Source organism: Stegostoma tigrinum, chromosome 29, assembly GCF_030684315.1.
Source record: "Stegostoma tigrinum isolate sSteTig4 chromosome 29, sSteTig4.hap1, whole genome shotgun sequence".
NCBI lineage: Eukaryota > Metazoa > Chordata > Chondrichthyes > Orectolobiformes > Stegostomatidae > Stegostoma > Stegostoma tigrinum.
Genome location: NC_081382.1, coordinates 44,213,398 through 44,229,717, shown reverse-complemented (window position 1 = coordinate 44,229,717; position 16,320 = coordinate 44,213,398). Strand labels below are relative to the sequence as shown.

The following is a 16,320-nucleotide window of genomic DNA, read 5'->3' as shown; positions in this document are numbered from 1 at the left end:
ATAAACTGCGCAACCTTATTCTAGATTATCCCACAAGGGAAACAACTGCTGAGCAGTTATCCTGTCTGAACCTCTCTGCACCTCACTTCAATATGAACATGTTTCAGTTAGAATAAAATCATTCATGGGCTGTGGCCATTGCTGGCAATTTAATTTTTGCCCATCCCTTGTCGCCCAGAGGGCAGTCAGGAGTCAACCACATTGCTATGGATCTGGAATCACATGTAGGCCAGACCAGGTAAGGATGGCAGATTTCCTTCCATAAAGTGATATAGTGAAGCAGATGGGTTTATGACTATCAGCAGGTAGACAGTTAATGTTCTTCGATTCTTCATTCTTCTAAATTCCAATCAATATAAGGCCAACTTGCTCAACATTTTCTGAGCTGACAAATCTTTCCCCAAGGAATCAGCCGAGTTAAACCCTCTCTGATATGTCTGCAATCTTTAAATAAAGGTTGTGGAGACTATGCCCAGTATTCCAGGTGTGCTCTGAGCAAAGCCTTGTACAGCTGCAACAAGACTTCCCTGGTTTAACAGTCCACCCGCCTTGATTAAACATTTACTGCAGCCCTTCCATTTGCTTTTCCTATTCCCTTACTGGAGCTGAATATTAATGTTTGTAACTCACTGACCATGACAGACAAAAGCCTCTCTTTGCAACAGCAATCTGCTTTTGTGTTCCTCTTGATAGTCACAAGAAACCTCTTCAATCCCTGAGCCTCTTCAATTCTCTCTCTCTCTCTCTGTGGCTGTGCCCTCTCTCCATCCCCATTTCTCTCTCTCTCTCTCTCTCTCTCTCTCTGTGGCTGTGCCCTCTCTCCATCCCCATTTCTCTCTCTCTCTCTCTCTGTGGCTGTGCCCTCTCTCCATCCCCATTTCCCTCTCTCTGTGGCTGTGCCTTCTCTCCATCCCCATTTCTCTCTCTCTCTCTCTATCTCTGTGGCTGTGCCCTCTCTCCATCCCCATTTCTCTCTCTCTCTCTCTCTCTCTGTGGCTGTGCCCTCTCTCCATCCCCATTTCTCTCTCTCTGTGGCTGTGCCCTCTCTCCATCCCCATTTCTCTCTCTTTCTCTCTCTCTGTGGCTGTGCCCTCTCTCCATCCCCATTTCTCTCTCTCTCTCTATCTCTCTCTCTGTGGCTGTGCCCTCTCTCCATCCCCATTTCTCTCTCTCTCTCTATCTCTGTGGCTGTGCCCTCTCTCCATCCCCATTTCTCTCTCTCTGTGGCTGTGCCCTCTCTCCATCCCCATTTCTCTCTCTCTCTCTCTCTCTCTCTCTCTCTGTGGCTGTGCCCTCTCTCCATCCCCATTTCTCTCTCTCTCTCTCTCTCTCTCTCTCTCTCTGTGGCTGTGCCCTCTCTCCATCCCCATTTCTCTCTCTTTCTCTCTCTCTGTGGCTGTGCCCTCTCTCCATCCCCATTTCTCTCTCTCTCCCTCTCTCTCTCCGGATTGATGTCACATCCTGTAGCTGCTCTTGGATCCAGCTCCAGCTCCGGCTTTCGGGGATTCGCTCCGGATCCTCGGCTCCCGGTGCCCCCGGGGCTGACATGCGGCTGCGGCCGGGAGCCTGAACGGGACCGAAGCGCCGAGAGAGCGGGGGCCGTGCGGAGACACCGGCAGCGGAGCGGGAGAGGGATGGAGCCGGAGCAAGGGAGGGGGCGCGGCCGCGTCCGGATCCTCACCCTCGGGATTTTGCTGCTCAGCAGCCAGCTCAGCCAGGTAGCGGCCCCCGGCCCTGGGGGGTGGAGGGGACAGGGTCCGGGGAGAGGAGGGGGAGCGGGGATATGGCCCCGGGTGGGGGTGACGGGGAGGGCAGGGGGTCCGGAGGGATGTTGATTGAGTCTACAGCACCCTGGGGGGGGAGGGAGTTGGTGTTGTGGGGGGGGGGGTGTGGGTGATGAAACAGGGCCTGGGCTCCCAGTTTGAGGGCTCCCGATGTGTTGTTGGGGCGTTGGGTGGGGAGCGGGGTGTCGGTGTTGTAGAGCCTGCGGGCTGCTTTTTTGCCCCGGCTTTGTTCCTGGGACGGCCCCCATGGAGAGTGGGCTCACGCGGGAACAAGAGTGAGACTGTGGATGCAAAGTGATTGTGGAAAAATGACTGCAGCAAACTTAACCATAACTCGTTCGGAGAGGAGTAATTCCAGAACCGATCGTATCAAAAGCAGTTTAAACCGCGAGGAGGAAAGGGAATGAGAGGGGAAAGAGAAATAAAGTGAGGGCGGTGAGCGCTGGAGAGGCAGAGACAGTGAACGGCGGGAAGATAAGGAGCTCAATTACAATGGCGGTGAGAGAGAGGGAGAGATGGAAAGAAAGTGGGAGAGAGGGAGAAAGAGAAGTGAAGGAGTTAGAGAAAAGACGAGCGGCAGAGACGGACAGAGCTGAAGGCTCCGGCGGAGCAGGTCAGGACCACGGAGAGCGACAACGTTGGCAACGAGAGGCCAGAGCCGGGCGCTGCCCGTGTCCGACTCCCCTGCAGACCCAACGGGGAACTCAGCAAGAGCGTTGGTGGGGAATTGTGTGGGTTTCGTTTTGGCGAAGCTGGATAACCATATGGGAGGGGTGGGATGGGGGGGGGTTTGAAGACCTAGAAGGGTTGGGGTAGAGTGAGATACAGAGTGGATGGAAAGAGGTCCATGTGACGCTGAAACTCCAGCACAAAGAAGGTGGGCCGAATGACCTGTTCCTGTGATGTTAGTGTGTTACTGAGACAGATGTAGTGACAGGAAGGGAAGAGGCAGGAGAGTCGTTAAGAGTACAGTAACCTGTTTCTGGCGGGAGATTGTGTAGTGTTTGATCTGAAATCTGCTGGAACTAATTAATTGTTGCTACAAACCGAGTGCTACGAGGTTAGTTGTGGTTAATGGTGGTTATTGGTGATTAATGATAATTAGTGGTAGTTAATTATGGTTAGTGGTGGTTAGTGATGGGTGGCGTTCGGCGGTTTTAGTGATAGTGGTGATTGGCGTGTGAATGATGATTTATGATGGTGGTTAATGATACCAAGTGCTGGTTAGTAGTGTTAATGATCGGGTGCGCAGTGGTTATTAATGTTTAGTGGTGGTTAACGATAGCTAGTGATGTTAGAAATGGTTAATGTTTAACCCTGTCTTTCTATATTCCTGACCAACAGCCTGATTCTTACGGGTTGCAGATGTAAATCGTTGATTGGGTTATTTTGTGTAAATATTGGGAGGGATTAGTTTTCTTTAGACAGTTTGCTGAAAGATAAACTTCATGTTTGCGATCGTGTGAGATTGTCTGCTGGTTAATATTTCTCGACGTTTACTCAGCGTGTGGTTTGCTGCTTGAGCTGGTGCTCGAATCCGGATCCCACCTACACTCTCTCCACCTATCTTCTTTACTCTCCATCTTCGGTCCGACTCCCCCTCTCTCCCTATTTATTCCAGTTCCCTCCCCCCATCCCCCTCTCTGATGAAGGGTCTAGGCCCGAAACGTCAGCTTTTGTGCTCCTGAGATGCTGCTGGGCCTGCTGTGTTCATCCAGCCTCACATTTCATTATCTCAAATGTTCCGAGGTTTGCTGTACCACCGCCTGCAGCCGCACGGCGGCGACATAGTCCAAACTTTGAAGTCAACGGGCTGCTAATCCTTAAAGTGTCCAGTCACTCCCGTCCTTAAAGCGACAGGCCACCCAATCCTTAAGGTGACTGTCCTCCTCCTTAAGGTGACAGGCCACTGCGTTCTTAAAGTGACAGACTCTGCAAAATCAAAAAGGTACGGGAAGACTATCTAATCCATGCACTATCACAGCACATTAGATCTTATCTTCTCTTAACCATTCTCCTCTACCAAAACTGTTCCATGGTGACACGACTGTAACTATCTTGACTGAGAAATCTGAAAAAGCCTCCTTCAGAAACTAGACTGGTGTGAGAATTAGGCTGTATAGTAGGCCTCATACTGTTTACAGTCTGCCTAGTCAGAGAGTCATAGGGATGTACAGGATGGGAATGGGCCTTTTGGTCCAAATCATCCATGCTGGCTTGATATCCTAACTTAACGTGGTCGCACATGCCAGCATATCGCCCATGTTCCTCTAAACCCTTCCTACTCCTATGCCCAACTGACAGCAAACATTCACCACAAACTTTATTTGCTCTCTACTGTGTGTATGAATTATTACCTGGATGGGAAACTCTTCAGTTCAGTTCCCTCTCCACTAAAACCTACTGACCACTGTAGACATACAGGAGCTACAGAACATGGATGATGTCAGTGTTGGCACCTATTCTGTACTAGATTTTCAAGCTACTCTCTATCTCTTCACTTCCTTATACAAGAGATTTGTTCTGCCCTTGAATATGTTTAAAACAAAACCCGTTTCAGTCAAATATTCCACTTCATGTAAAAATTGAAGGAGAATATACTGAGTATTCCCAAGGTTTTGGAAGCCACTCCTCAAGGAGGTGACCATTGACAACGAGAACCAACAGTGGACCAGTTGCACCAGCTCAGCCTTTGACAGGCCTCGTCAGTAAGTGTTTGACAACAAAGACTGACACGGGTCATCAACTGTCCAACAGAGCAAGTGCTGCCACCACGCTCCTGCTCTGCAGTGAGGCTAGGGCCATGTATTAACGACATATAAGAGAGATAGATTAATTAAAAACTGTTGCTGCACTTTTTGGATTCAGTGGGATTCAACAAATGTTAGTGTCTTTTTTTGAAGTTAATTCTACCAGCATTCAGTCATGAAGCATTCAGCAAACCAACTGTGATCAAAACACCACTACATCCGGGTGGCGGAGAGGTGTCTCCATCAGGTCCTCAAATAACTAGTGTCCTAGGGAGGACAGTGTAACAATCTGCAGCATTGATCTCAGTACCAGCTCACTGACAAACCTCATCACATGCAGATGTGCACACAAAGATTGTGCATTGATTTAGCACGATAAATCAGGATATATCTCAAAACATTCACAGGAATGAAGGAGTCCTTGCATTGTCGGAGGGACAATGCTGAGGGAGTGCGGCAATGTTGGAGGTCAGTACAGCGGGAGGGCCGCACTGTTAGAGTTTAATTTGTGCAGTGAAGTTCCCTCGACATGTTCCATGGCGGAGCTGCTACCATGCTGCTGTCCATGGTGCTGACTTTGCTCCCCAGCTGAGGGCGCGACTGCTGGCGGCTTGCTGCTGCAGTAAGTACGAGAGATGGCTGCAACATGCTCTGACAAACCGACCATGCCCAGTTTCCATGGCAATACCATGTTTTGAGAATTCAGTGAATGCTAAGATGCTGAAGCAATAAATCTTTCCAGATTCTGAACCGTAAGGCAAATGCAGATTTCATTTTACACTTTGTTGAACCAAGTGACTCTCACTGGGGTATGGGCTCCCACACACACTGACTCTCTCTGGGGTACAGTCCCACACACACGGACTCTCACTGGGGTACAGTCCCATACACACTGACTCTCACTGGGGTACAGTCCCACACACACTGACTCTCACTGGGGTACAGTCCCACACACACTGACTCTCACTGGGGTACATTCCCACACACACTGACTCTCTCTGGGGTACAGTCCCACACACACTGACTCTCACTGGGGTACGGCTCCCACACACACTGACTCTCACTGGGGTACAGTCCCACACACACTGACTCTCACTGGGGTACAGTCCCACACACACACTGACTCTCACTGGGATACAGTCCCACACACACTGACTCTCGATGGGGTACAGTCCGACACACACTGACTCTCTCTGGGGTACAGTCCCACACACACTGACTCTCACTGGGGTACAGTCCCACAAACACTGACCCTCACTGGGGTACAGTCCCACACACACTGACCCTCACTGGGGTACAGTCCCACACACACTGACCCTCACTCGGGTACAGTCGCACACACACTGACCCTCACTGGGGTACAGTCCCACACACACTGACTCTCACTGGGGTACAGTCCCACAAACACTGACTCTCACTGGGGTACAGTCCCACAAACACTGACCCTCACTGGGGTACAGTCCCACAAACACTGACTCTCACTGGGGTACAGTCCCACACACACTGACCCTCACTCGGGTACAGTCCCACACACACTGACCCTCACTGGGGTACAGTCCCACACACACTGACTCTCACTGGGGTACAGTCCCACAAACAGTGACCCTCACTGGGGTACAGTCCCACACACACTGACCCTCACTCGGGTACAGTCCCACACACACACTGACCCTCACTGGGGTACAGTCCCACACACACTGACCCTCACTGGGGTACAGTCCCACACACACTGACCCTCACTGGGGTACAGTCGCACACACACTGACCCTCACTGGGGTACAGTCCCACACACACTGACTCTCACTGGGGTACAGTCCCACAAACACTGACTCTCACTGGGGTACAGTCCCACAAACACTGACTCTCACTGGGGTACAGTCCCACACACACTGACCCTCACTGGGGTACAGTCCCACACACACTGACCCTCACTGGGGTACAGTCGCACAAACACTGACCCTCACTGGGGTACAGTCCCACACACACTGACCCTCACTGGGGTACAGTCCCACAAAAACTGACTCTCACTGGGGTACAGTCCCACAAACACTGACCCTCACTGGGGTACAGTCCCACACACACTGACCCTCACTCGGGTACAGTCCCACACACACACTGACCCTCACTGGGGTACAGTCCCACACACACTGACCCTCACTGGGGTACAGTCCCACACACACTGACCCTCACTGGGGTACAGTCCCACACACACTGACCCTCACTGGGGTACAGTCCCACACACACTGACCCTCACTGGGGTACAGTCGCACACACACTGACCCTCACTGGGGTACAGTCCCACACACACTGACTCTGACTGGGGTACAGTCCCACACACACTGACTCTGACTGGGGTACAGTCCCACACACACTGACTCTCACTGGGGTACAGTCCCACACACACTGACCCTCACTGGGGTACAGTCCCACACACACTGACTCTGACTGGGGTACAGTCCCACACACACTGACTCTCACTGGGGTACAGTCCCACACACACTGACCCTCACTGGGGTACAGTCGCACACACAAACTGCCCCTGAGTTTCTCACTGTCTCTGGTATGAGAGATGCCCTGTGCTCGTTGTGACTGTGACCACGGGCGGGGCTCGGATAAGAATCGTTTTGATTGGACGGAGCTGCAGTCGGTGGGCGTGGCGTGTTGGGGGCGGGGCTGACTGCCGCCTCTCCGGGCCGCAGTCAGTCGGATGCAGGAGGCGGTGAAGGCGGCAGTTCTGGGTCAGTTAGCCTGGTGCACCTTGTCGCTGCTGCAGCATGTCCCGGTGCCAGTGGCGGCCGTGTCCCCCGCCCCGGTGATGCCGGTTTTCCGCTGCCTTTCCTCGCTATGAAAGATCTGCAGAGCCCCCGCAATGACGGTGCCTTTGCTGAAGATCGGAATCGTCCTGAGCACTATGGCCATGATCAGCAACTGGATGTCCCAGACCCTACCGTCTCTGGTTGGCCTCAACGCCACCAGGCTAAGCGCGGCTAGTGCTGGAAGCCTGGACCGCAGCACTGGGGTAAGGGTACTAACTGGACGGTGACGGGGTACCTGGAGGGTAAGGGGTTTTACTGGGGTTGAGGGGGTGCTTGAGGTGTGGTATGTGGAAACAGGTGAGTGAGGAACTGAAGTCACAGACAAAGAGTAACAGGGGTGTGTAAGGGAATGTGTCTAACAGAAGGGTAATGTGTGGTTTGTAACGGGCGTAAGCGACTTGGGGATGTCGTGGTTGGGGGTTGTGGGAGTAACAGAAAGGTAATGGGGTAGGAGGGATAATGGGTAAGGGTTGGGTTAATCAGTGAGTGAAATAGGAGTTGGGGTGCACTGAAAGGTGATTCTGGGGAAAGGCAGCTGGGAACAGGGCAAAGGAGTGAAGGGTAGTTGGGATTGAGACTGGGAGCAGGGCAGGGAGACTGTCATAATGGCAGTAAGTGGAATAATATTGGGGTGGAGGTGGTTGGGAGGGGTCAGTGAGTGATGTGGGAGGGAAATGGGTGAGGGACCAGGTTAGGTTGAGGGAAGGGCTGAGGGAGAGGATCAGTGTTTGGGAGGAGATAAGGATGAGGGAGTGGGAGGGTGAGGGAGGCACTCAATATCTGGGATGTGGTCAGTATGAGGGATGGAGGGTGTCAGTGTGAGTGATATGGTGGAGGTGAGAGTGAGAGTGGGGTTCAGGGTGGGGAGATTGGCAAAGGGAGATTGTGTTCTGCTGCTGGCCATCTGTGGGTGGAGTGTTTTCTGTGGGAGCATCAATTGGGTCAGGTCTGGCCTTGTGCTCTGTAAATCAGACCCCAGTTATCAATTCCACTTTCAATCTTCGAATCTGACAGAGACATTTGTTTCATGAAATCAATTCCAATGCTGGCTTCAGTATAACGCACTAAATGTTAGTGTTGATGTCATTCTGGAGCTAGCCCTGTTGCTCTTGAACGAATCAGCAGTTTGTGATTTTTGCCATAAGGCAGAGCATGGGGGAGGCTGAGGGGTGGAGGAGTACAGCGTGTTACAGTGTGAAAGAATCATGTAAATTATACCAAACAGAAACAGGCCACTCTGGCACGCATTCCTCCCACAGCCCATAATCATTTCAGTCTATCAGCCTCTCCTTCTATTCCTTTCTCCTTCGTGTTTATCCAGCCTACTCTTAAAAATAGTTTATACACTTCACCTTCACTATTCCCTATGGGAGCGAGTTCCACCTTCCCCACTGCTCGCTGGGTGACGAAATTCCTCCTGAATTCCTGATTGGATTTGTTAGGGCCTATGGTGTAACCTGTCCATTTTTAGATTTGTCCTTGGAACTTATATTTACTGTACAGGCAGAGGAGAAACAGCAATCAGGCTTGTGCATGGTATTCCAACTGTGGTCTAACCAAGGTTCCATATCATTTTAATGAAGCTTTTCCACTTTTTAATTCTATCTGTGCCCAAATAAATTCTAGTGAGTACTTCTCTGTGGTTTTACTCAGTGTCATTCTTTTTAGTGATTTGTCTCTGTCTGCCCAGAACCCCCTCTGATCCTCAAATCCATTCGAATTGTTATTCTGCAAGTGATATGTGACTGTTTATTTTAACTGAAATGTGATGCTTCACAGCTACCTTTGTTGAAATTAATTTGCCAGCTATATATCCACTCTGTATTCACATTTTCTTATAATTGAAGAAGACATCCCTGACTCCAGCCCCACCATTTAGTTTTGTCTATGTATTAATTCTATTTTAGATTCCAAGTGACTGTGAAAACAGTGATGCTAGCACAGATCCATTTGAAAACTATTTCCCACTCTCTGCCACTCAAATTGACTGTCCTTTACCCTGGAACCAAAACAAAAAACAATGGATGCCAGAGATCTGAAACAAAAACCAGGAACTGCTGGAGAAACTCAGCAAGTCTGTCAAGGGAAAACAGTTAACTCTATAAAAACCGAAAGAGCTGCAGATGCTATAAATCAGGAACAAAAACAAATTTGCTGGAAAAGCTCAGCAGGTCTGGCAGCATCTATGAAGGAAGAAACACAGTAAACGTTTCAGGTCCGGCCCTGACGAAGGGTTACTGGACCCAAAATGTTAACTCAGTTAACTCTACGAAGGTAAAAACACTATTCTCTGTGTGCAGATGCTGCAAAATTTGCTGACTTTCTCTAGCAATTTCTGCTGTTATTTGGTTTCTTCACCCTGCTCTGGTTGCTATCTTCAGTCAGCTAGACAGCCATTCTACTCTTTGTCCCTGACATTGCTTGCCCTGAATTTATCTCTTTATCTGATACATGGCACCTTACTGAAAGCTCTTAGAAATCTAGATACATTCCATCTCCTACCTTACTCTTATCAAGTTTCATTTCCACTTCTTGAAGGAATTCAATAAAGTTGGTCAGACAAGACTTCTTTTGGAGATCCATGTTGGCTGTTCTTTATTATTTCATATTTCCATGTGAGGGTGCAGATGATGTTCTAAAATTCAACAGGGTGAGTTAAATTGGGTAAAGATGTGAAGAACAATTTATTAAATTTACACCTGTGTAGTTTAAATATCGATTTTAAAGTAATTAATAATTAAATATTTGGCTTTTTCAGTGGATGATTGGTGCAATCAGATGATTTGACAGAGAAACCGTGCAAATGGAATTGATGTCTTGACATTTACAGCATTCAGAATGGTTAGGCAAGGGTGGGAAAGATAATTTATTTTTGACTTTAATTCTGAAGTGTTCAACCCGTAGTGAACTGCAGACAGGCTTGGAATGGTTAGCTCTGGTGCATTCTCGGGAAATGCTATCTATTGAACAGAGGAGCTCTCATCAACAATTGAGCAAATGGGTTTGTAGATAGTGGACAGATTGTAAGTCAGGGGACTGTGTGAAGTAACTCTGGAAACTGTCTATAGATTATTAGGTGCTGCTACAGGCATAGTCCAGGTGGTGGATGTGCGAGGTCTGAGAAACATTAAGGGGGCAGGCAGCACAGATTCCCATGCACAGGCTAAAAACCACAGCCAAACACAGATGGTGTGACTGGTCTATGGTCCAACACAATTTTATGGTGTCTGTATGTGTATTCTGTAAGGCTGGAATGCACTCTAAACCCCTGCTGCATTTGTCCTTTTCATTATCCTTGAGTGGTTTAGTCCAATCAATCCCAGTCTCCAGGGGGTGTCTGACTCTCAGTTTGTTGCTGGCTTTGTGTAATTCGCTCTGATTTGCTTGGTCATTCTCTTTTTCTCGCTGTCCTGCTCCAGGTGTTACCAGACAATGCTGAAGATGGTTGGCGTGTATTCAGCTCTGCCCCAGACAGTGAGGGCAGGTGTATCTGCACTGTGGTGGCACCCCAGCAAACTCTCTGCTCACGTGATGCCCGCACCAAACAGCTGAGGCAGCTCCTGGAGAAGGTAAGGCAGTTCCACAGTGTCTAGGGTCAAGCAGAGACCGCTACCACCCCTCATCCTGCTTCACCATCCCCCAACCCCTTCAACTCCTTCCCGACTCCCACCTCTTCCCCACTACTTCCACCCGCTTCTGGAATGGAGTGAGGAGGCAGTGGCACCAGGATAATGGGCCAGACAGGAGACACATTGGAAATCTTCAAATTGCACCTGCCCTTGAACACATCCTTGCCTTTCAAATCCAAATCTACCTTTCCCAAAATCTTTTGAATCCAGTTTGTTTTCCAGGCAAGTACCAAACAGCACTTTGCCAGTTTCACACTTGACACCCTGCAGGATCATGCTAACTGTGTCTGTCTGTCCCTCCGCCTCTCTCTCTCTGTCTGTCTGTCTCTCTCACTGTGTCTCTTTCCATCTCTCTTTGTCTCCCTCCTCATTGCTCTGTTTGCAGCCTTGAATATTGTTAACCACACTCCTCAATTCTCATGGGGTTAAAGATGAATACAGCATTGATGGAGGCCATTCGGTCCATCTGGTGCATGTTGGCTCTTTCACAGACCAATCTGGTTAGCCTCAGCTGGTGGAGCAGCTCTTGCCTGATGGCAATTTTATTTCTGCAATTACAGCCACATGATCAGCTACCTTGTGATCTCTGCTCCCCTAGGATCTCTCATTGTTCCTCTCTGTTCCTTGCCTACGTGATCCACAATGAGATCATCAGGAAGCTCTAGCAGCTCCCCAAACAATGCCAACAACATCTGGCTATATCTAGCCACCGCCCATTTCAATTCCTCTCTTGGCTGATTTGCCAGGCCTGATTATCTGATTTCCAATATTGGGCAAGCAGAAATTTTCTGCAATTAAATATTGCAAAGATCGAAGCTATTACCTGCTCCTTCTCTGCAAACGTTGCAAATTTCAGCTGTCTACGTGGTTTCTATTCCTGGAAACTGCCTTCAGTTCATTTGAGCTATTTTCGGCTTTGGTGTCGTTTTTGATCCCCAGCTCAGTATCAGAACAGATATCCACCTTGTCACTGCATCTGCTGATTTTCAGCTTGGTAATGTTACTCTATTCTACACCTGCCTCGATCACGCCCCCCCTCCCCCTCCTCTTCCCCCACACCCTCCTTCCCCCTCTCTCTCTCCTTCCCCGTCTCTCTCTTCCCACTCATCCCTCCACAGTCTCTCCGTTCCCCCCCAACCGCTCTCTCTCTTTCTCCTCCCCACCCTGCCTACTTTCCTCCCGCCCACTCTCTCTCCACTCCCCTCCCTCTCTCTCAACAACCTGTGTCCTCCCGCCCTCCTTCGTCCACTCTCTCCCTTCCCTTCCCCCCGTCTTCTCCCTTCGCCCACCCCCTTCCCTTCGCCCACCCCCTTCCCTTCGCCCACCCCCTTCCCTTCGCCCACCCCCTTCCCTTCGCCCACCCCCTTCCCTTCGCCCACCCCCTCGCTTCGCCCACCCCCTCGCTTCGCCCACCCCCTCGCTTCGCCCACCCCCTCGCTTCGCCCACCCCCTCGCTTCGCCCACCCCCTCGCTTCGCCCACCCCCTCGCTTCGCCCACCCCCTCGCTTCGCCCACCCCTTCGCTTCGCCCACCCTTTCGCTTCGCCCACCCCTTCCCTCTCTTGCCCACCTCTTCCCCCATATCTCCCTTCCCCCATCCCCCCCACTCTCCCTTCCCCCTCCCCTCCCGCCCCTCCCGTGTCCACCCCCACTCTCCCCCCCCCCCACCTCTCCCTCCCCCCCCCACCTCTCCCTCCCCCCCCCACCTCTCCCTCCCCCCCCCCACCTCTCCCTCCCCTCCCCCACCGACTCTCCCTTCCCTCCCCCCCTTCCCCGCCCCTTCCCTTCCGCCCCTATCCCTCCCCCCCCTCCCTTGCCCACCCTTCCCTCGCCCTCCCTTCCCCCCCTCGCCCCACACTTCTCCACCCCCTGTCCCTTCCAACCAATCTCCCTTTCCCCCCTTCCCTCCCCCCTCCACCTCCCCCGTCTCCCCCCCCACGCCCGTCTCCCCCCCCACGCCCGTCTCCCCCCCCACGCCCGTCTCCCCCCCCACGCCCGTCTCCCCCCCCACGCCCGTCTCCCCCCCCCACGCCCGTCTCCCCCCCCCACGCCCGTCTCCCCCCCCCACGCCCGTCTCCCCCCCCCACGCCCGTCACCCCCCCACGCCCGTCACCCCCCCCACGCCCGTCTCCCCCCCCCACGCCCGTCTCCCCCCCCCACGCCCGTCTCTCCCCCCCCACGCCCGTCTCTCCCCCCCCACGCCCGTCTCTCCCCCCCCCACGCCCGTCTCTCCCCCCCCCACGCCCGTCTCTCCCCCCCCCACGCCCGTCTCTCCCCCCCCACGCCCGTCTCTCCCCCCCCCACGCCCGTCTCTCCCCCCCCCACGCCCGTCTCTCCCCCCCCCACGCCCGTCTCTCCCCCCCCCACGCCCGTCTCTCCCCCCCCACGCCCGTCTCTCCCCCCCCACGCCCGTCTCTCCCCCCCCACGCCCGTCTCTCCCCCCCCACGCCCGTCTCTCCCCCCCCACGCCCGTCTCTCCCCCCCCCACGCCCGTCTCTCCCCCCCCCACGCCCGTCTCTCCCCCCCCACGCCCGTCTCTCCCCCCCCACGCCCGTCTCTCCCCCCCCACGCCCGTCTCTCCCCCCCCACGCCCGTCTCTCCCCCCCCACGCCCGTCTCTCCCCCCCCACGCCCGTCTCTCCCCCCCCACGCCCGTCTCTCCCCCCCCACGCCCGTCTCTCCCCCCCCACGCCCGTCTCTCCCCCCCCACGCCCGTCTCTCCCCCCCCCACGCCCGTCTCTCCCCCCCCCACGCCCGTCTCTCCCCCCCCCACGCCCGTCTCTCCCCCCCCCACGCCCGTCTCTCCCCCCCCCCACGCCCGTCTCTCCCCCCCCCACGCCCGTCTCTCCCCCCCCCACGCCCGTCTCTCCCCCCCCCACGCCCGTCTCTCCCCCCCCACGCCCGTCTCTCCCCCCCCACGCCCGTCTCTCCCCCCCCACGCCCGTCTCTCCCCCCCCCACGCCCGTCTCTCCCCCCCCCACGCCCGTCTCTCCCCCCCCCACGCCCGTCTCTCCCCCCCCCACGCCCGTCTCTCCCCCCCCCACGCCCGTCTCTCCCCCCCCCACGCCCGTCTCTCCCCCCCCCACGCCCGTCTCTCCCCCCCCCACGCCCGTCTCTCCCCCCCCCCACGCCCGTCTCTCCCCCCCCCCACGCCCGTCTCTCCCCCCCCCCACGCCCGTCTCTCCCCCCCCCACGCCCGTCTCCCCCCCCCCCCGCCCGTCTCCCCCCCCCGCCCGTCTCTCCCCCCCCGCCCGTCTCTCCCCCCCCGCCCGTCTCCCCCCCCCGCCCGTCTCCCCCCCCCGCCCGTCTCCCCCCCCCGCCCGTCTCCCCCCCCCGCCCGTCTCCCCCCCCGCCCGTCTCCCCCCCCGCCCGTCTCCCCCCCGCCCGTCTCCCCCCCCGCCCGTCTCCCCCCCCCGCCCGTCTCCCCCCCCCGCCCGTCTCCCCCCCCCGCCCGTCTCCCCCCCCCCGCCCGTCTCTCCCCCCCGCCCGTCTCTCCCCCCCGCCCGTCTCTCCCCCCCGCCCGTCTCTCCCCCCCGCCCGTCTCTCTCCACCCCCTCCCGTCTCTCCCCTCCCGTCTCTCCCCTCCCGTCTCTCCCCCCACTTCCCCCCCCACTTCCCCCCCCCCTCTCGCCCCCCCCCTCTCGCCCCCCCCCCTCTCGCCCCCCCCCTCTCGCCCCCCCCTCTCGCCCCCCCCCTCTCGCCCCCCCCCTCTCTCGCCCCCCCCCCCTCTCGCCCCCCCCCTCTCGCCCCCCCCCCTCTCGCCCCCCCCCTCCTCGCCCCCCCCCCCTCGCCCCCCCCCCCTCGCCCCCCCCCCCCTCGCCCCCCCCCCCCTCGCCCCCCCCTCCTCTCTCGCCCCCTCCTCTCTCGCCCCCTCCTCTCTCGCCCCCTCCTCTCTCGCCCCCTCCTCTCTCGCCCCCTCCTCTCTCGCCCCCTCCTCTCTCGCCCCCTCCTCTCTCGCCCCCTCCTCTCTCGCCCCCTCCTCTCTCGCCCCCTCCTCTCTCGCCCCCTCCTCTCTCGCCCCCTCCTCTCTCGCCCCCTCCTCTCTCGCCCCCTCCTCTCTCGCCCCCTCCTCTCTCGCCCCCTCCTCTCTCGCCCCCTCCTCTCTCGCCCCCTCCTCTCTCGCCCCCTCCTCTCTCGCCCCCTCCTCTCTCGCCCCCTCCTCTCTCGCCCCCTCCTCTCTCGCCCCCTCCTCTCTCGCCCCCTCCTCTCTCGCCCCCTCCTCTCTCGCCCCCTCCTCTCTCGCCCCCTCCTCTCTCTCGCCCCCTCCTCTCTCGCCCTCTCCATCCTCCTCTATCTCACGCCCTCCCCTCACTTCTCTCCCCCTCTCCACTCCACCCCCCCTGTTTCCCCCCACTCTCTCCCCCCCACTCCTCCTCCTCCTCTCTCTCTCTCTCTCCCTCTCCACCCCCTTCTTCTCCAACCTCCTCTCCCTTCTCTCTCTCTTCCCCCCGCTTTCTCCCCCCTCTCTCTCTCTTTTTCTCCCCGCTTCCTCTCCCCTCTCTCTCTCTTTTTCTCCCCCCTTCCTCTCCCCTCTCTCCTTCTCTCCTCCCTCTGTCTCTGTCTCTTAGCTGGCTAATGGTCTCCAATCCGGCCCTGTTAACATGCCCTCTGTAACCCTCGTACTCTTTGAGAACACTACTGTCTGCATTGCAACTCGCACCAAATCTCATTCATCATTTTTCTCCCATGGACTCCCCCTCTAACAATACCACCTTCTTCAAATCTTTGTGCTGTTTACAAATTCTCCAAGACTCATTCCCCTGCTACCACTGTAACTTTCTCTTTACACATATTGTGTGCACTATCCATCAGTTCAATCCTGGCAGTCGCAGCAGGCACTGGCTGTTAATTGATTATAAATGGATGTGGAGGAAAGTCAGGAGTTTGGCACTCGGTAATAGAACCAACTGCAGCCATAATGGGCCAAATGGCCACCTTCTGCACCATAATAATTTTGTGATTCTGAGCGATTATCTTAACTGACTTATTTAACCCAGGATATGACTCTTTCGTTTGAAGCTTTTGTTTGTCAAGGGAGTGTGTGTTTGTTGAGAATTATGAATTATTTCTTTGAATGTTTGCAGTTTCTCAGCTATCATCCCAACTTTTAATTTCCTTTCCCCAATCCATCCCCATGAACTAATCTCTCAGACCTTAGTCAGGTCTACTTTATTCAGATTTAAAACCTCAATTTCAAATGTAACTACATCACTCTCAAACACCATCTGAAATCCTCTCTCTCTGAACTCTCTGCATAGAGGATTCTTTACAAATTAACTCTCTCATTATATGATGCTAGGTCTAAATTACCCTATTCCATTGTTAGATCCTTGATATACTATT

The 16,320-nt window shown here is 54.8% G+C and overlaps 1 protein-coding gene across 3 annotated transcripts in view; it reads left to right on the top strand.

The window, feature by feature from the left end:
* The first annotated feature begins 868 nt into the window (after positions 1 to 868).
* Positions 869 to 16,320, top strand: part of olfm1b (olfactomedin 1b) — a 43,121-nt gene continuing 27,669 nt past the window's right edge. The window contains exons 1-2 of one of the 3 annotated variants that reach the window (XM_048558607.2): positions 869 to 1,718; positions 10,770 to 10,919. In XM_048558607.2, the coding sequence (XP_048414564.1) occupies positions 1,452 to 1,718; positions 10,770 to 10,919 (417 nt within the window). In that variant the 5' untranslated portion in view covers positions 869 to 1,451. Of the gene's footprint in view, positions 1,719 to 7,212; positions 7,554 to 10,769; positions 10,920 to 16,320 lie in introns of those variants that run through there. The other 2 variants (XM_048558609.2, XM_048558608.2) reach the window with 2 other exon arrangements.